The sequence below is a fragment of the Hyperoodon ampullatus genome, assembly GCF_949752795.1.
Source record: "Hyperoodon ampullatus genome assembly, chromosome: 9".
Lineage (NCBI taxonomy): Eukaryota > Metazoa > Chordata > Mammalia > Artiodactyla > Ziphiidae > Hyperoodon > Hyperoodon ampullatus.
The window spans coordinates 67,794,954-67,815,240 of record NC_136922.1 but is presented as its reverse complement, the minus strand read 5'-3'; the positions used below and the strand labels follow the sequence as shown (position 1 = coordinate 67,815,240).

Sequence of the window (20,287 nt, the reverse complement as noted above, 5' to 3'; positions counted from 1 at the left end):
CAGACAAAGAAAATAATTTGAAGGTTGTAGATCAGTATGTTAACTTTGGACTCTAGAATTTTGGGTAACTTTTATTCTAGTTTTTCTTCAATGAATAATTGTTATGTATGTACCAAACTTTTGAGGGATTGTTTTGTTTGGTTTTTAAGCAAATAGCTAAGGAAACCAGCTAAAGAATACTAAAGCATTACTTTTTTAATCTTCATAAAAGCCCTCTGAGGTAGGTGTTATTACAACATAGCCTCACTTTCCAGACAAGTACTCAGAAATGTTGAGTAGATAGCCTAAGGTCACACAGCTAAGAGGTGCAGAACTACTTCCTGTCAGTATCATCTTGAACAAACCACCTAACCAGAAACTCTGTAGATGATGAAGGAAGGCCATGCACTTCAGTGAGCTACGGTCTGTGAAAATGCTTTAGAAACTGTATGTTGGATTCAAACCAGACAAAAGTAGATTGACATACAGCTCACGTAGTGCAGTGGTAGCTAACCAGGCTGGTCGATGTCCTCACGCTTGACCTTCTTATCTCACACCTGGCCTCTGGAGGCTGAGGCGAGGGGTGCCTCTCGCTTTAGGGTTCCCTTGGGGAGGACAGCCTCTCACTGGAGCTGGCAGCTCTCCCCTCAGTGTGCTAAGTCTCTGGGGAAAAGAAAGACCCATTGAGAAGATGCTTTAAAGAAATCATTCCCACAAGCCCAGTAGCCAGCCCCATCCTGGAATCCAGACAATTGGAATTTGGATTGTAGCAATTTTTTATTTGCTATTTGCAACAACACATGAATTGAAATAACTGCAGATCAGCAGTTGTTGGTTTGGGTTTGGGTTATTTCCCACCCCACACCCATCCCTTTTTGGCAGTAAATTAGTAGTTCTGAAAAATGACTATGAGAATGGCAATGAGGAACCCATATTGGGCATAACGGTAATTGGGATTCATTAGTATCATCAATATGTTAATAATGCTATTGATGGTAGAGACAACACTACAGTTTTAGTGTTAGTCATCTATTTCAAGCCTTTGATGTTCTAGAATTCTTAAAATATCTCTCCAGGTTAACATTCCTCTCCAAGCTAAAAGTTAGCCTGGGCGCTCCCAGCCTGGGCCACTTCTGTGGGATACCATTTGATAAGAATGAAAGATGGGACAAGAAGAATAAAAGACAGAGATTTTGCTCAGAAAGTTGATGTTGAAAATGAAGATTTATCACTGAGTTATTGTCAAAATAATGCTGTATACACCACCCAAATCTCAATGACTTAAAACAATCGTCATTTCATCTCACTCACACAGCTGTTCTAGGCTGGGCTCTGTTGGTCTTCGCTCCAAGCTGAAGCTTGGGTCCAGGTCTGCTCCACATGTCTCTCATTTTTCCTTGGTTGGGCAATCTATCCAGAGCATGCACTTTTCATGATAATGTCAGAAGTGCAAGAGGGCAAGGCCCTCACACAAACATATTTGCTGCATCATGTCCACCATCAACCCATAGGCAAAGCAAGTCACATGGCCAAGACCAATAGGGAAGGAAGTAATCTGCCCAAAGTGAAAGAGGGAAGAGAGGGAATGTTTGCTCTGTTGCTTTTATCTAATCAGATATGTTAAATATTCAGTGGAGAAAAATAAGCAAATACAGAAATTATGAAGAAATTATTAAAATTTCCCTTGTGCTACCACCCAGAGAGAATCATTTTAACATTTTGGAGTATCAGATTTGTTTTGAAATATTCTTTTAATATTCTTCTTATTGGGGAAAAAAGAAGATATAAAGTCAACATTAGAACCAATTATGAGAATATTTTTAAAAATTATCCCTACTATCTTAAACTTTTCTCTTCCCCAGTACTCTACCCTCACTATGCATACACACACACACACATGCACACACTATGTAGTCACAAGAATAGCAAGTAAGCAATTGGCAATGCTCCTTTTTTCTAAAATTAGTACTAATCATAATCATTTTTCCACATTGCTACTTAGTCTTTTTTTTTTTTTTTTTTTTTTTTTTTTTTTTTTTTTTTTTTTTTTGCGTTACGTGGGCCTCTCACTGCTGTGGCCTCTCCCGCCGCGGAGCACAGGCTCCGGACACGCAGGCTCAGCGGCCATGGCTCACAGGCCCAGCCGCTCCGCGGCATGTGGGATCCTCCCGGACCGGGGCACGAACCCCCGTCCCCTGCATCGGCAGGCGGACTCTCAACCACCGCGCCACCAGGGAAGCCCTACTTAGTCTTTTTACTCATTATATCTGTCAGTGTTTCATACTGTCCTTTTCAGTGTACAAGCCATAATCCACAACTGGATATTAAGCTGATTCATGGTTTCATTTTCTGGCCAGTATAGATCATACTCCTTTTTTTTTTACTTATTATTTTTTATTGAAGTAACATCAGTTTATAACATTATATATGCTTCATATGTACAACATTATATTACAACTTCTGTATACACTACAGCATGTTCACCACCAAAAATTTAGTTTCTATCCATCATCATACAGTTGAACCCCTTTACCCAGTACCCATCGGCAGGTGCATGGATAAAGAAGATGTGGCACATATATACAGTGAAATATTACTCAGCCACAAAAAGAAACGAAATTGAGTTATTTGTAGTGAGGTGGATGGACCTAGAGTCTGTCATACAGAGTGAAGTAAGTCAGAAAGAGAAAAACAAATACCATATGCTAACATATATATATGGAATCTAAAAAAAAAAAAGGTTCTGATGAACCTAAGGGCAGGACAGGAATAAAGATGCAGGCGTAGAGAATGGACTTGAGGACACAGGGAGGGGGGAGGGTAAGCTGAGACGAAGTGAGAGAGTGGCATTGACCTATATACACTACCAAGTGTAAAATAGATAACTAGTGGGAAGCAGCCACATAGCACAGGGAGATCAGCTCGGTGCTTTGTGACCACCTAGAGAAGTGGGATAGGGAGAGTAGGAGGGAGATGCAAGAGGGAGGGCATATAAGGATATATGTATATGTATAGCTGATTCACTTTGTTATACAGCAGCAACTAACAGAACATTGTAAAGCAATTATACTCCAATAAAGATGTAAAAAAAAAAAGAAATGGAAGCATAGAGAAATTAAGGATCCTGCCCAAGATCAATCAGATAATAAAGATCAAAACCATGATTAGGAAAAAAAAAAAGGAAGATGTGGTATATATATACAATGGAATACTACCCAGCCATAAAAATAAAAAGATGAAATCTTGCCATTAGCCACAACATGGATGGACCTTGAGGGTTTTAGGCTAAGTGAAATAAGTCAGATGGAAAAAAAACAAATACCATATGATTTCACTCATATATGGAATATTTTTTAAATGTTCCTTTTTAAAAAAGACTTCCAGTTTTTCAAACTTATTATCTATAGAGTCTCTTCATTTGCACAGAGAATCAGGTTAGGTATAAGTACCATGCCTAGCGGACACCCATGATGTATGTTGAGCTCAGATGTCTCCTGTTTTGGTTATTTGGCTTTTAATGTGTGTAAGCAAAATATCACTAAATCCTAACCCAGGACCTACCAAGTGCCAAACCCTGTGATAGGAGCTAATGACACAGAGGTGAAGAGGATGGAAAGAGCCCAGGTCCTCAGAGAGTTTCAGGCCTTGTGGGGAAATGCAGCTAAGCAAATAGGCAATTCCAGAGTGTGAGCTGCTGTGATGCACACGTGCTTCCCAAACTGGGAGGAAGAAGGCATCGGAGGCATCCGTCCCAGCAGACCTAGGAAGGAGTGTCTTAGGGGCTGAAAGAGCACGTGCAAAGGCTCACAAGTAAGAGGGTGCAGAATTATGAGAAGTTTGGTGGGGCTGAACTGACACTGATCCAGCACAAGGTCTGAATGTAAGAGAAGAGCCTAGGAAGGTGCATAGGAGCTGATCTCAAAGGACCTCAAAGCCACATTAAGGAACTCAGAGTTTATCCTGAAGGCAATAGGAAGCTGACAAAGGGGTTTAAACTAAGAAATAGCAGCAGTCTGACTTGAATTTCAGAAAAATTACTCTGGTTTCAATGGGCAGGATGGATTACGTTGGTGGGGGGTGTGGGGGAGGAAGGGGGAGCAGGCAAGAAACTCAGCTAGGAGTTTGTTATTATTCTAGTAAAAGTGTCCTAAGCTAGAAGAGTACATTGGGAAGAAAAGAAATGGACAAACTCAGAAGTTATCTAGAATCAACAATGGATATGTAGTTTTCTCACACCCTGCCTGCTCTGTGGACTTTACATCCAGTTTCTGAATGGACCACCCTCCTCCAGCCAGATATCTCAGGCTGCGGTTAACCCAGGGCTGTTCCCAGCATCCTTGCATCTGGGGAGGCTGCCTGGACTTCATCTCCCCAGCGCATATCTTCCCTGCAGGGTCTAAGCCAGGCTTTGGAGACTCTACTGGAAGAGTCTGCCCTCCTACAAAACTTCTGGTGCTTCTGGTTCCTCTGCACCAAACTCCCCTAACCCTAGCGGTTGTGGTGGTCTTATAATTTATTGCCCAAACTTGAGAGAAGAGGGATCATTACTGTTAATTATGTGAGGACAATAGGCATTAACCCAGACCAGCCCAGACATATTGGGATATATAGCCACCCTACTGATGGCACAGAAGCCATTTGTGAAACTGACACCATGAACCCAGAGGGGAATTTCAAGCCCCTAAATTATCTCTGTATAAAATAATCTTGGACTTTGAATCAGACATACCTGTGTTCAAATCCTGGCTTAGCCACTTACCTTTACTTATTTTCTCTGAGCTTTAATTTCCTTGTGTATAAAATATAAATAATGAGAGATATTTCATTAGAAATTCAGGATGATTTTGTAACAGATGTTAAAAACTGGACTATTTATTTCTACCTAACTTTCAAGTGAGACCCTAAGACAATGTGGGCCAACTAGCCCCGCCTTCCACAGTCAAATATTAGAAGGACTTCAGCAGGACCTGCAGAAGAAGGGAGTGAAAACCATTTCTGCAACCTGTAGCTTGAGGCTGAGAATCGCTAGTGTCAGTGTGGCAGTGGGGTTCCACTCTCCCCATGGGGGAAGGGCAGGATGCTTCCCCTCACTGTAGGAGGCCACTAAGAGACTTGGACAGGTGTCTTCGGAGACTGGGGTCAAAAAAGCTGGAGTCTGACACTCTTGTGAGTAATGTAAGGGTGGTGACTGAGTCATCAGGACAGAAAGAGTGTGTGTCCTGGGGCAAGGATATGGACCCCAGGAAGGGAGAGCCAACCTGGGCCATTGAAAATCCTGGAGAGAACTGCCTAGATTTGACCTCAATGTGGGGATTAAACTCCAGATGACCAGGGGCTGGAGCATGAAACTTAAGTGACTAGTGAGGGTGAAGGGAATGTACCAGCTCCACAGTGGGATTTATTAATTCATTAGAAAATAACAATAAGAAACACATTAACATAAATAACATATTTTTATAACTTTATTTTCTGAAACAAAAAAATAGGCTAAAATAATAGCATTCTCTTCTACTTTTGTGAATCTCCTTGATATCTGGATAGAAGACACCTAAATTCCCCTATCTGCTTCTGCGTTCAATCTATTTCTGTATCCATGTATGTGGCCTCTTGAAAACTCCATTGTACCCTTATGAGTGAATTAAAATAGAAAAGATAAATCAAGTCTTAGTATTATGATGATAATAGTGATCTCATGGACACTCTCTGAGGGTCTCAAAGATCCTCAGGGGTCCCCAGACTTTGAGAACCACTGTCATAGGATTTCCCCACTGCCTCCAATGTCCAAACTTTGAGGATTTACAAAAGAAAGATGTGGTCGTGGGATACTGCAGTGTAGTTTTCAAAATTCTTCACATGTCAGGGAAGAGCTTGCACTCTAAGACAGACCGCTGCAGGGCAAAATGGGGAAGCCTTCAGCATGGTGTGGGCTAGTCCCTCAACCAAAGTATTTCTGGAGCACGTTGGAAAGTGCGAGGTTCCCCAAGAGAGCATCTCTGCCCATCAGACTATCCTCAGGCCTCACTCTGCCCACAGGTTCCCCTATTTGAGAGCCTTTTAGTGATGTCACCGCAAAGAGAGAAAGCCTCCAATATTTTGGCTAATTCAGCATGTGGAACCCTTTTAAACTGTGTTTCTTGTCACTGTCAGAGTCACCATTTATGAGGGGTCAGTCAGGAAAATGAAAGCATTCCAACAGAGGGGATTTAATATAGGGGACTGGCTACCCTGGTAGATTTAATACAGGGAACTGATTACACAGGTATTAGAACAAAAAAGGGGATGCTGAAGTTATCAGAGATTAATCATTGCAAAAAGCAGCTGCTGACTGCAGGGCTAAGGAACAACAAGGAGGAAGAGGTATTACCAGAAGCTAGAGGGAGGGGTGCAGCTGGTGTTTGGACTACTGCACAGCCTGTACTCTGACTGCCAAGGGCACACAAACCACCTGCTACTGAACCACTGAGGAGTGTGGAGAGGAGCTGGAAGTAGCACAGAAGGCTGGAGTCTGGAAGCTACTGGGGGATATCGACCTCAACTAGACACCAGAAAATAGTTCCTCCTCTCCTTCTCTCACCCCCACTTGCCCATCTCCCACCTGCACAGGAATCTGGGAAGTGTAGTTTGCAGAGTCCAGCTCCATAGCACAGAGCAGAGATTAGAGGGGTGGGCTTGGAGCCCAGAGGCCATTGGTGTTTACCCAGCACATGCCACTCAAACCCTTTCAGGTCAAGTCTGGAATCAGTTCCAGCCAGCACTGGACACCAGAAAGCAAAGATGTCCAAGGGCATTGAAGTGCAGCAGAAATCTTATGTGTTGGCTCAAGGCTGGGTGACTGAAGGGAAACAGCTGCCAGAGGCCAGTGCTGATTACTCAACCTCATGGGCCCTGTGGAATCAGAGGCCTGGTTGGTGGTCAGCATGGCCTCAACCCAGTAAAGCCTTGTTTCTTTACGTCCTTATTAACCTGGGACCTGCCTCACCCAGGGAGCACGCACACTGGTTGTTATTCAGTTAATGCCAGATCGTCCCCTCCTCAGCTGCCTTTAGGAAACCTTCCCATAATGACAGAAGAGGGCAACAGCCAGAAGTTGTCTTTTAAAATGAAGCTGTGTGACCTTTCTCCAACCTGTTCAGCAGAAAGAGGTTCTGAATTTGGATTCTGTACCACTGACTGTGAAACTTGAAACTACCCGCTGACCCCTAACCCCACCCTATAATCCCTCCATGATCTCATGTTCCACGAGGAATAGTAATGGGACCACCTCTTCCGAAGTGAACATTTGGCTGGGTGGTCTTTCTCAGGGTCTGACCATGGGAATGCATATTATCAACCAAGACCCTTCAGGAACCCCCAGCGTGTTTGGTGCCATTCCTTTGCTGCACCAAGTAGTAAATCATATTCTGGGAAGAGCAGTAAGTGCTGTAGAGAAACAAGGATTCATTGTTCATAATAGGCCATTCTGCCCTTTATGAGACTAGTCAACATGTCTTTGCTTTTGTCTCCCTATAAGGCAGAAAACACTCCTGCCGATACATCACCCCATCCCAACTGTGCCCATCAAAAAGGAATTCACAGTCTTGGGTATCTTTCCTGCACCAGCCCACCTCCCCTCCTGCTCATGCCATCCTCTAATTAAAGCACTGCAGCACCCAAGAGGCCTGTTTACAGCTAATTAGATTAGGAGTGTGTTCATCTGGAAAGATATCTGTAGTTCAATAAAGAGAGTGTGAAGAATCACCCTCATGGTTCCACAGCAACTAAGGGTTCTGAACCTCCCTCTGCCCTCTTCCTCCTTAAAAACACCTTAGCGTCTGTCCAAGATGTCCTTAGCAGTCAGGTTCAAAATGAGCTTCCCATATCACACAGAAGACCTCAACTTAGAAAGGTTTCAACAAAAAACAAAGAGCAAATCTGAAAACACTTTCATGCTGTCTTATTTTTTTTTCTTTCAAAGGAAAAACAATCACTGCTCGAGTTGCTTTGTTGCAGAAGAAGGGGAGGTAGAGAGATCATCAAGGCCAGCAGTAGATGCTGCCCTCCTGCCTCTTCCCCATCTGCTTGAAAATTATTTCCAAAATATTAAATGCTGCACTTCACTGAACCAGAATTGCATGTCAAGTTGCGGGGAGGCGGACAGGAAGGAAGGAGAAGTGATTCTGAAATACAATTTCCCAAATGTTTATTTTGCTAGCAAAGGCTGGTGCCTGTACTATTATAAAATCTTAGCACGACCCCTGGCAAGCTGTTGTCTGTAGGGTAAGTAGGCACAGATTGAATTTCGTGCTGTGTCAAGGACAAAATGTATCCTTAATCTGGCTGCAGAAAATGCATATTCACCTGAGAGCAAAGCGGCTCCGATCTTTTAAGCCCCTATGCAGTTTTTTCCTCTCTTTGAGACGATTTTGTAAATCAGCCTAGGCTACTCTTTATTAGCCCACAGGTGACACAGGCAGTATCTGAGTTCTCACCCTGCCTCTCGCTATCCCGCCCTGCCTCCGCTCTCTGGATTTAGCAGTGAGCATAAAGCTTCCATTAACCATAAAGGCTGATTTTCATGGTGCATAATAAAATATGGAAATCATCTCTCTGACAACGTCATGTCAACTCCAGAAATATTAAGAGTTAGAGTACTTTTTTATTATTTTTTCTGATGAGGAAAAGCTGTTGTTTAGTAAAACTGGACAAAATTACATTTTCTGCTCCTCAGACATCTTGCAGGCTGGCAGATTAAAGATGCTAAACAATGAGGAGAGAAGCCCCAATCCTAGTTATTTCTCATTTATTCTGTCAGAAAAAGAGAGTTGTGTGCCCCATGGTGAATCCTTTTCTCCAATAGCAATCAGGCCACAAGAGACAGAATGTTCTTGTGTTCCCTTTCCCTGTTCACGGGCACAGGCCAGACGGGCTGTCGTCTTGAGTCCTGATCAATTCAATGCCCTTCTTCTTGCTCAAGGTGAGCATCTGGGTCTCTTACCTGCCAGCAAAGTCAGGGGCTCTTGCAGGCTCATTCTTCTGAAAACATCAGTGATCTTAGCCCTCACTGCCTTCTGCAAGAATTAAAAAGACATAAACACTGGTTGTTATGAAAAACTACAAGAGGAAATTATTTTAAGCTCCATACTTCTGAAAGGCATTTATAATTACTCAGCCCACATGCCAGTTCCCCCAGCACATTAGATAGACATCTCCGCTTAGATAGTGTGAGTCAGTAAACACCTGTGCAATCCAGTGTGTTGCTAAGACCAGAGAACAATCTCTTGCCCTCTAGTTAATTATATCTACCATTTTGCTACACTCTCCCTCAAGTTCCTCAGCCATAAAATAGGTTTCATGGAAGTGACTCTTCATAGGGGGACATTTAGAATCTCAAATCAGTTGGCATGTGGGAAGAGGACAATCCTAGCATTTAAAAATAATTTTGGATAGTTGGAATTGATTGCTACATACCATTCACTCATTGGTTCCTTCAACTAGTTCCCTCCATGCCACTCCTGGGGGAATGATGAGGACAGCAGTTACCCAGCCCAGCCCTTGCCAAGGTCTGGGGGTCAAGACTGGCCTCTGTGTGATTTCCTGGAGATTTCCTGCTTAAGGTAATGACTGGAGGATTGGTCAGAGGTAGGAGCTAAACCATCATTCCTAGAGGGAAATTATGAAATACAAGGTCCAAAGATTCCAGAAGCAGAAATTGAGGACAGCGTCACCAAGAATTTAAAGACTGATAAAGAGCCCAAAAGTAAGTAGATCAAGAAGAACCAAAGAGTATATATACACAATGGAATATTACTCAGCCATAAAAAAGAATGAAATCACGCCATTTGCAGCAACATAGATGGACCTAGAGATTATCATACTAAGTGGAGTAAGTCAGAGAAAGAGAAATATCACGATATCACTTATATGTGGAATCTAAAAAATGATATAAATGAACTTATTTACAAAACAGAAATAGACCCACAGACATAGAAAACAAACTTACGGTTACCAAAGGGGGTGGGGGGGCATAAGTTGGGAGTTTGGGATTAACATATATGAACTACTATATGTAAAATAGATAAACAACAGGACCTACTGTATAGCACAGAGAGCTTTATTCAATATCTTATAATAACCTATAATGGAAAAGAATCTGAAAAAGAGTATATATGTGTATATATGTATATATATGAATGTATGTATGTATAACTGAATCACTTTGCTGCACACCTGAAACTAGCACAGCATTGTAAATGAACTATAATTCAATTTTTAAAAAAAGAAACACCAAAGAGGTCATGCTCTCACATTGATAACATATTAGCCAGCAAGAAGGGAGGGTAGGTCAGCACTTCTTAAAGGACTAATTATTAATTAAGCAGAGTATAGGCTCAGCTGCTGTGAAAGAAAGAATCTCCAAATTAGTGACTTAAGATGGAAATGTGCTTTCCTCTCATATAATAAGTTGTGACGAGAGTCAGAGGAGGGTACCTCACAGAGGAAGGTCAGGGCAGTCAAGAAGGTCAGCATTTAGCTAAAGCTTGACTGATGAGTAGCAAGTGATCAATAAAGACAGTGAAGGAAGAGGAAGAACTTGTGACAAGCCTGGAGGTCTGAGGGGCTGCAGGTGGTTGAGTGGTGGGAGAGACAGGGCCGGGAGAAGAGGCTGGGGCACTTGGTGGTGCCACTTGGAGGATGATGTTGAATAGCGGCAGTAGCCTGTAGAGCAGCCTTTCCCAAACTTGGCCAGTCACTGCAGCCATTTAGGGCACTTCTTAAAAATAAGAAGTCTAGGGCCCCACCACAAACCTACCCAAACAGGATCCATATTTTAAAGAACCTCCCCACGAGATTCTGGGATACGCCGCTGAAGACTGTGACACTAACTCAAGTTGGAAGGATAGAAAGAGCGAGGTTTTGTGACAGCTTCTTGGTAGAAGGTGAAACAGAGGAGAGAAAGAAAATGAGATCATTTTTATGAGTGAGAGAGTGGGTTGGAGAGCCCAGCTCAGGCCTGGTCATTAGGTGGCCCAGTAATGGCTTCCCATGTCCTCACCTCTGTAGCTTGACTGTGGACTTTGGGCTTCTTCTAGAATCTAAGCCTGGATTTTACCTCTCAAAGGAAAACTACCCCCGCTTCAGACAAATAGCAGCCCTACTGCTTCAGGAATGACTAAACCTTAGCAAAATCCAATGATGGTATCTCGAGTAGACTTTTATGATAAGCACCCTTTGTTGCTGTTTCTGGCCATTAGAGGAGTTATTTTTTCTGTTTGTGAAAGAATTTTTTTCATTGGCCCCATGAAAGATTGATTTGTGAACATGATATTTTTTAAAAATATTGACTGATTGATAGATTGATTTGGTTGCACAGGGTCTTAGTTGTGGCAGGTGGGCTCACATTTTAAACTCTTGTTTTCTCACTTTTATGAATTTGGATACAGTTCTCCAATCCTTCTGGAAATGATGATGGAAGGAATTGAATTTGTAGAAAAAGTCCAACTACACAATGCATTTTCACTGGATATGGGGCAGTTAGATAAAAGCATCCCTCCACTCATTCATTGAATAAATAAATCATGGGGTTAGAGGTTAAATAGTAAATCATAGAAAAAGGAAAAGACTAAGAGAAGCTGACAAGGTAAAAATTAAAAAATAAAAAGAGCTATTTTCAGGCAAAATGATGAAAGATTGTTGCCTGCCATTCTGTCCTCTTTATATTTACTGGTCATATTTGCTAGAATTCTTTATTTGACTTTATCTTCACTGCTGCATAAGTTTTTGGACTGGCAGAGGGTCAAAGATGAAATGCTGTACCTTTTCCCTGAAAATCACTTATTTAGCTCAAGTCGAAGTTTAAATGTACATTGAACAGACATCATCCCTGGAGCTGAGCAGTTACTGTTACTGATCTGCTTATATGTAGTATGTTGTAGGCTGCTGAATTTAGAGGCAATTTGTTACATAGCAATAGATAACTGGCCAATTTTGTGTTTGGGGTTGGTCGGAGTGGGGGAGTTTGTTGGTCTTCCTTGTATATAATATGATGGATTTAACCTTGTGGTTTTACATATGGCACAGCCAATGCTTAAACTTTTTTTCCCTACCCCTCTTCCGCTGACTCCCTCTCACTAACCTTACAGGACTTACACTGGATAACATTTCTTTCAAGATTCCTTCCCCAAATCTCCACATGTGGAATAGGTATCTTTTCTATTACCCTGGACTTCTTATCAATACCACTAATAGCTAACTTTTATTGAGCACTTACAATTCTAAACTTTAGGCACAGATTATCTTTTCTAATCCTCTCAACTACCCAATGATATAGGTGCTTTTATTTGTCCATTCTATAGATAAGAAACTGAGTGAGACACAGGAGTTAAAGAAAGTCTTCCAGGTTACTCAGCTGGGAAGTGTTTATTTTCTGTGTCCCTCTAGACTGTGAGCTCCACGAATAAGGCACAGTGGTCAACAGAATGCCAGTCTGGCACTTGCTGTTTTTCTCAATCTCCTTCTCTCTCTCTCTCTCTGAATGTAATGAATTATAGGGCCACAGGGACCTCAACAGCAGACTCGTCTCGCTGCACATGAGTTGCTAAAGTTTACAAATCTAACTCAGAGTTACATTATGTTCTTAAAGTTGTCTATATCAAAGCATTAGCTGAGTGAACAGTGCTGCCTGGTCTAGTTAAGCCTGAGATTACAGAGGCAGAAACCCAATGATTTGTTCTCTCCTTGTTCTCCCAGAATTTCATCTGCCAGGCCCCACTGGAAGATAAACCTCCAGAGCAGCAGAGTGCACTGTTCTCTGTGGCTGCCTTTCCCCAGCATGTGTCAGGCCAGAACAGGCCCTGGGAATGTGAGTGGGGTGTGTGTGTAGGTGTCTGTGTAGGGTCCACATATCATTTCAGTACTTATCCCCAGAACATTCATTCTGCATTCTTTATAAATTATGCATGGCTTCCATAAAAGAGAAACACAGAGGAGGAAAAGTTGGAGACAACTCTAGAGATATCTGTAGGCTTCTGAACTTCTTACCCGAAGCAGTGTCTGAGAGACCGTCCCCTCAGCAGGCAATCAGGAAGCCTCATTTTCAAAAACTAGCAAACCCAGCTTAGCCAATGTTGTGATTCCAGGAGATCTGGCAGCTTAAGGGAAAAGCAAGGACCAGGTACAATAGGGCTATCAAAAGCTGAGCTTATGAGGACCCCTGCCTGCTCCAAGCCTCTCCTTTCTTAGTTCCACCAGAACCTGGGTTCAAATCCCAGCACCACTGTTTACCAGCTCTGTGACTTTGGCAAGTTATCCAAATTCCCTCTAAGTTCCCTTCTCAATAGTTTTTCTGGGCCCTGCTGCCCAGTGTAAGGGATTCTTCCACCAACAGAAAATACAGAAATCCTCCGTGGACCAGAATGAGTGATGGGAGGTGCCATCTTAAAAGGGCCTTTTTCAATATCTCTAATCGGGTTGAGGCATGGTCATTTAATTTACTGCCGTTTGTATGAGACCTGGGTACTTGTTCTTTTTTTTTTTTTTTTTTTTAATTTATTTATTTTTGGCTGCGTTGGGTCTTCGTTGCTGCACACAGGCTTTCTCTAGTTGCGGCAAGTGGGGTCTACTCTTCGTTGCGGTGCACGGCCTTCTCATTGTGGTGGTTTCTCGTGTTGCAGAGCACTGGCTCTAGGTGCGTGGGCTCAGTAGTTGTGGCACGTGGGCTCAGTAATTGTGGCTCGTGGGCTCTAGAGCACAGGCTCAGTAGTTGCTGCACACGGGCTTAGTTGCTCTGTGGCATGTGGGATCTTCCCAGACCAGGGCTCGAACCCATGTCCCCTGCATTGACAGGCAGATTCTTAACCACTGTGCCACCAGGGAAGCCATAGACCTGTGTACTTGTTCTTTTTTAAGAGGTAATATCCAGCTTCTGATACACAGTGATTGCTCAAAAAGTGATTATACAAAAAATGGTACACACTTGCCAATTATGACATAAAACATTTTTATGTCATTGATAAAATCAGAAGAAAACTTGAAGCAATGCAGTAGTTGATTTAATACTCATTGAGTTTCTGATGCTCTTTACAAGTCTGGAAATTTTTTCTTGGTAAATATAAAGTCTTTCCACATATGCACATTTAAGGTACATTTAAGATGAGTTTCCTGAGAACATAAATGCTTAAGAGGAATAAGCAGGAGTTCATGAGGGTGATCTTAATTTGCATATTTCCTGCCTTAAATGCATGAAATATCTTGAGTATAATGTTGCTTAAATAAGGCTTTTAGTGTTTAATGTGATATGACTTAAACATTCTCTTTTTGCTAAGGTCTATAAAACCTTTAGCTGTTACTTCTCATCTTTAGCTACCAAATTTCCTAAGGAAGAACAAATATCTTGAGGCTTCCATTTGTCTGCTCAAATCTTTTCTATTATCTGGCAATAAACTTTATTCTTCTTAAAACCTGGGACAATCCACTTGGAAAGGGAGAGACTAGGTGATCCATCCTAAACATGATGCTTTACATAGTGCAGGCCTTTGGCTTGTCAAGCTGCTTCTCTCACTGTCTTTTGATCCTCCCAACAGTCTTATTGAAGTAGATAGGATATAATGAGAGACGTCAGAGCTGGAACGCTGGTAAAGCTACATTTTCCTTGATTTTGCACAGTTAACAGTAGTAAAACCTTGCCATAACACCATAAGTGAAGTCAAAAGTATTTAACCAGGAAAACACAAATTTGCGTTATTTCAAGGTTAATCAAATAACCAGGATACACCTATGCAGTTTACCTTCCTGGGCCTTCTAGGGCTCAAACTATGGAATGCAAACCCACCCTGATCCCAGCTATAATTCAGCACCTGGTAGGGATGATTCCACAGATGGTGGGGGCTTCTTGAAGAGCAAAGGGTCCAGGATTCTCCCAGGTAGTTGAGACCATTTCTCCAGGTTGATCCAGAGAGATTGAGCTGGGAGAATGCTGGGGACATGGAGGCCCCACTTCTCAAGACAGGGTGGCTGTCCATTTCCTCACTGGTCCTACCCCTTTCTCAACATCTTTTCTTCCCCCACCAGGGAGATAAAATTTTTTTACCCACCACTGATTGAGAATGGGGGCTTCATGAAGTATGGAACCTACTTCCAGAGTGTCATATCCAAACCATGAAGTTTTACTGTATTTGTAGAGCCAGACATAGAAGTCAGATCTCCTAATTCCTAGAGCAGAGCCCTTTCCCCACTTTGCTGGCACAGTTCAGAACTACCATCCCCGCCATTATTATTCCAGGCTGCAGAGGGTATCAGACACACCTCCCTATGTCAGCAGAGTTCTTGCCTAACAACTTCTTCTGAAAGAGAGAGCAGACCCACCCAGAATCAGAAGGCCAGTTCCAAACCCAGTTTCCCAAATCTGGGCTTGTCATTGTGCGGATGACTGAGAAAAATGTGAGAGGGTGGTGTGGGGGAGTGTTGTATCGTTCTTTTAAGTTTTAACATGTTTTTACAGGTTGCTAACTTACTTAACACAGCTCATAAATCCTGCCTGCATCTCACAAACCACTTGCTTGCTCACTATCTCGACTTACCACATCTTATGATTGTCATCTATTCTATGTGTTTTTCTTGTCTTCTCCAGCAGAACTGAATATTCCCAAATCGTACAGCAAGCACACATTATAAGCAGAAAGGCCTATGGAAAAAAAGAAGATAAACAAACAGAGAAAACATTTGATTTATAGTGCCAGGAGGAACAAAAACTAAAAGAGAGTTCCTGCTCAAAACTCCACCACGGTAATGTGGTGGGTGCTTCTTGCTAAGGGGGAACAAAGTGCCAGTCACTGGAATTGCATGGTGCTCCGAGACTTATTGGGAGCCTCCTTCCCATGAGTTTGTTTCTGCTCCTTTGACAGGGATAAATCATAATGAATACAGATGTATCCCAAGAAGCCGTCCTTCCCAACCACCTCCCATACACTTCCAGCCCCTACTGTGCTGGAAATCACACTTGGGAGAAGAATAAGGCTGGGGACCTTGGGATTGACATGTGCAAGGGGGAGGTGATTGAGGAAAGGGGAGTGAAGGAAGCTCACAGAGCCATGGAAAAGAGTGCAAGGCACCATGGGATAACCAGTGCATGTGGAATATATTTATTATATGACTTACTTTGAGAAGTCAGCATAATAGAAGGGTTTATGTCTTGGACCCCTGAATCATAAGAACTATAAGCAAATTGTCCAGTTCAGGCCATGTCCTCATTTTCTAGGGCTGCCACAGCAAAGTACCTCAAACTGGGTGACTTAAAACCAAGGAAATTTATTCTCATGGTTTTGGAAGTTGGAAGTTGGAGATCAAGATGTCAGCAAGATGGTTCCTCCTGAGGGATCTGAGAGAGAATCTGTTCCATGCCTCTTTTCTAGCTTCTCTTCTTCCTCTTCTTATAAGAACTCCTAATCATATTGGACTAGGAACCCTTCCTACTCCAACCTCATCCTCACTTAACTAATTACATCTGCAATGACCCAATTACAAATAAAGTCACATTCTGAGATGTTGATGGTTAGGCCTTTAACCCAACTTTTGGGGGAACACATCCAACTAGTAGCAGTCCAAAACTGAGAAATACAAATTTTATTTTATTTCTTTTGAGTACTCATTCTCTATATGATAGTAGGAACTATCACACACTCTGAAGTAGGGAGAATGAGTAGATTCTGTTATATATTATATACATATAAATAAAACAAAGTGTTAATAGTGGTTATCTCATAATAGTTATCTCTTAAGGAGAGGTGATGGGGGACTTTCATTTCCACATTGTATATTACTATAATGTTTGAATTTTTATAAGAAGCATGTACTACTTTGTAATCAGAAAAAACAATAAAGATACATTTTTGAATGGTTAAGGAGAGAGAAATGTGGCTTTTCCTTCCCTCACAGCCTCCATATTCAGAGTCTCCCTAGGAGACAAGGTAAGGATGATCATGGGTGAGAAAGTGAGCAGGGGGCAGGACCATAGGCCATTTGAAAAGTCATATTCAGTGCTACAGTTGCTTTGATGTGATTTGTCTTAGGCATTATCTTTCATTTCTTTTTCATTTTAAAATAAGATTGAAGGTGGACTTAAAGCTTTCATGTTCATCCAAAGGGGGCATGGGTTTTCAAGGTTGAGAAACGCAGAGCACATGGAGGAGATGACATTATTTCCTGAAATAAACTGCTTCCTGCAGCCAGGCACTGAGGTTTCCTGTCAGCCAAGGCAAAAAGGGATCATTGACTTTCTGAGATTTTATCCAAACTGGGATTCCCAAGTAAAATTCAGGACACCCACTTAAATTTGAATTTAGATACACAACAAATAATTTTTTAAGTATAAGTATGTTCCAAATATTGCCCAGGACATACTAATACTAAAAATTATTCCCTGTTTAATTTCAATTCAACTTTTTGCATATTCCTTTTTTTAAATTGTGGTAAAATACACACAACTTGAAATTTGCTATCTTACCATTTTTAAACATACAGTTCAGTCGTGTTAAGTATATTCATACTGTTATACAACCAACATCCAGAACTTTTCATCTTGCAAAACTGAAACTCTATACCCATTAAATAGCAACTCCCCATTTCGTCTCCCCCCAGTCCCTGTCAACTACCATTCTACTTAATGTCTCTGTGAATTTGACTACTCTTGATAGCTCATACAAATAGAATCATGCAGTATTTGTCTTTTTGTGACTGGCTTCTTTCACTTAGCATAATTTCCTCAAGGTTCATCCATGTTGTAGCATGTGTCAGAATTTCCATCTTTTTTAAGACTGAGTAGTATTCTGCCGAAAATATATACCACATTTTGTTCATAGAAGCTCAAATTTAACTGAGCATCTGTATTTTTATTTGCTAAATCTGGCAACCCTATTCTGAACACATCAATCTAGATAAGCTTTTTCTAGGAATTAGACCAGAGGGGAGGAGGAAAAATCAGGAGACACAGCTGGCAACATTTTTCTTCTGTGATTTTGCACAAGTCATAGAATGTGGTTCAAAGGAATTCTAATTTTGTCAACGCTCTATGTCAGGAGTTCTTGAGTAGGAGTCTATGCAAGAGTCGCAGGAGTTCTGTGAACCCCTTGAAATCATAGGCCATGCTGAGTATATGTGCATCTTCGTGAAGAAAGGAACCACAATTAGATTTTTCAAAGGTGTCTGAGGACCCCCCACCCACCCAAAGAGGTCAGGAGGCACCATCCTAATGCCTGAAGGCATAGCTTTGAACCCAGGGAAGGCATATTTGCTGGAGGCTTGGGTATTATTACTTTCCAGACAGTCAATTTTCTGATTATCTAGCCTTAGAAATGGAGAAAATCTCAGAAATTAAAGGGTGGAAAGTTTACTTGTCTACTGAAGCACCTCTCTCAGATGAGGGATTAATATGAGCTGCCATGAGTTCTACATTTTTCCCAGGAGCTGAATGGAAGCCAGCTCATGAATGATGCTGATCTTTGTGAATTTTCTGATGATGGTTAACCTTAAGAGGTATATGCTTTAAATGCAAAGGCCCTTAAAGAAAGAGATTAAGAAAGAGAGTGAGAGAGAGGCAGACAGACCACAGTGCCTGAGCAATAGATAATCTTACTCCTTATAGAAAACAAGTGATCATTTTGATAATTATTACTTTATTTTTCCTTTAGAAATCCTTCATCAATTTACCAACAGCTCTTACCAATGAGCTCGACTGGCCCCAACTCTCTGGCACTACTGGATTTCTGGACTCCACTAGCGGGTATGTGTGTTTGCACACCCTCAAACATTTCAATATGTCTATGTAAGGAAACAACAGGAGATGAGATTTGTCTCCAAGATGTTGAAATGAGAATTATTAGAAATTGCTTCTGGAACATGAGTGACATACAACAAACCCACCACTGACATAGAGTCTACTGTGTGGTGGGGCATTATGCAAATTAGACTTTACCCCTGCTGGCAAGGAGGGGGTATTCCTGCTCAGGGGCTCTAGAGTTGACCTCCGATGAAAAATACTCAAGCACATCACTGAGTTTTTCTGCCTCAAGAGACAAATAAGTTTACTTGCTTTTTTTTTTTTTTTTTTTCCAGTACGCGGGCCTCTCACCACTGTGGCCTCTCCCGTTGCGGAGCACAGGCTCCGGACGCGCAGGCTCAGCAGCCATGGCTCACGGGCGTAGCCCCTCCGGGATCCTCCCCGACCGGGGCACGAACCCGTGTCCCCTGCATCGGCAGGCGGACTCTCAACCACTGCGCCACCAGGGAAGCCCTTACTTGCTTATTTACTCTCCTATATTAACATTTTAAAAGGCAGCAGGCAGTTCTATTTTTAGTTTTTTAAGGAACCTCCATACTGTTCTCCATAGTGGCTATATCAATTTACATTCCCACCAAGAGTGCATGAGGGTTCTCTTTTCTCCACACCCTCTCCAGCATTTATTGTTTGTAGATTTTTTGATGATGGACATTCTGGTGTGAGATGATATCACATTGTAGTTTTGATTTGCATTTCTCTAATGATTAATGATGTTGAGCATTCTTTCATGTGTTTGTTGGCAATTTGTATATCTTCTTTGGAGAATGTCTATTTAGGTCTTCTGCCCATTTTTGGATTGGGTTGTTTCTTTTTTTGATATTGAGCTGCATGAGCTGTTAAAAAAAAAAAAAGGCAACAGGCAAGTCTCAAGGTCCTAGAATCATTCTGGTTTTAATGCTCTGGAGTTGACAGTAGAGAAGATGCATGGCGAGTCTGAGTGACACACAAACCCAGTGCGCCGTGTGTGATTGGGTGTTGTCTCGGGGCCTGGGGACAGCCAATTAGAGTTTGAGCACCCCATTTTTTAATTTAATAGAGGACATCGCATATCCTGAATAATTTATTCTTATCTTTACTCACTCATTTTAAAAATACTTATTAAATACTTACTACCTAATAAGGCACAGATGCTGTAGCTATTTCAAAGATAAATAAGGCTCATCCTGCCTCTGCAGTCAACTATAATCAAGGAGGGCAGATGAGAGAAATGTGCAAACAATGTTAATATGAGTTAGATGTGCCAAAAGACAACTGTCAACACAGAGCTACAGGGGTCTATAAAGGAAGAAGAATTCATGGAAATGGTCAACAGCCACCTCCTTTTGGGGTGTTTGGCAAAGGGCTCAAACCTGAAAGGATTTAGGAGATGGGGACAATGAAAAAGGTAGAGAAAAAGTTAGAAAAGATAACCAAACTTCCGGAAATGGCGCTCATATTTATGTAGAAATCATAATTTCCCTTATATTCGTGAATATAAGGGAAAGTAAAAGAAATGTGGTT

At 41.8% G+C, this 20,287-nt stretch overlaps 1 protein-coding gene across 1 annotated transcript in view; it reads left to right on the top strand.

Moving 5' to 3' along the window:
• Positions 1-20,287, top strand: part of AOAH (acyloxyacyl hydrolase) — a gene marked incomplete at both ends in the record, with an annotated part of 177,061 nt that overhangs the window by 86,766 nt on the left and 70,008 nt on the right. Inside the window, one exon of the mRNA XM_079711786.1 lies at positions 18,639-18,730. Within this exon, the coding sequence (XP_079567912.1) occupies positions 18,639-18,730 (92 nt within the window). The remainder of the gene's footprint in view (positions 1-18,638; positions 18,731-20,287) is intronic.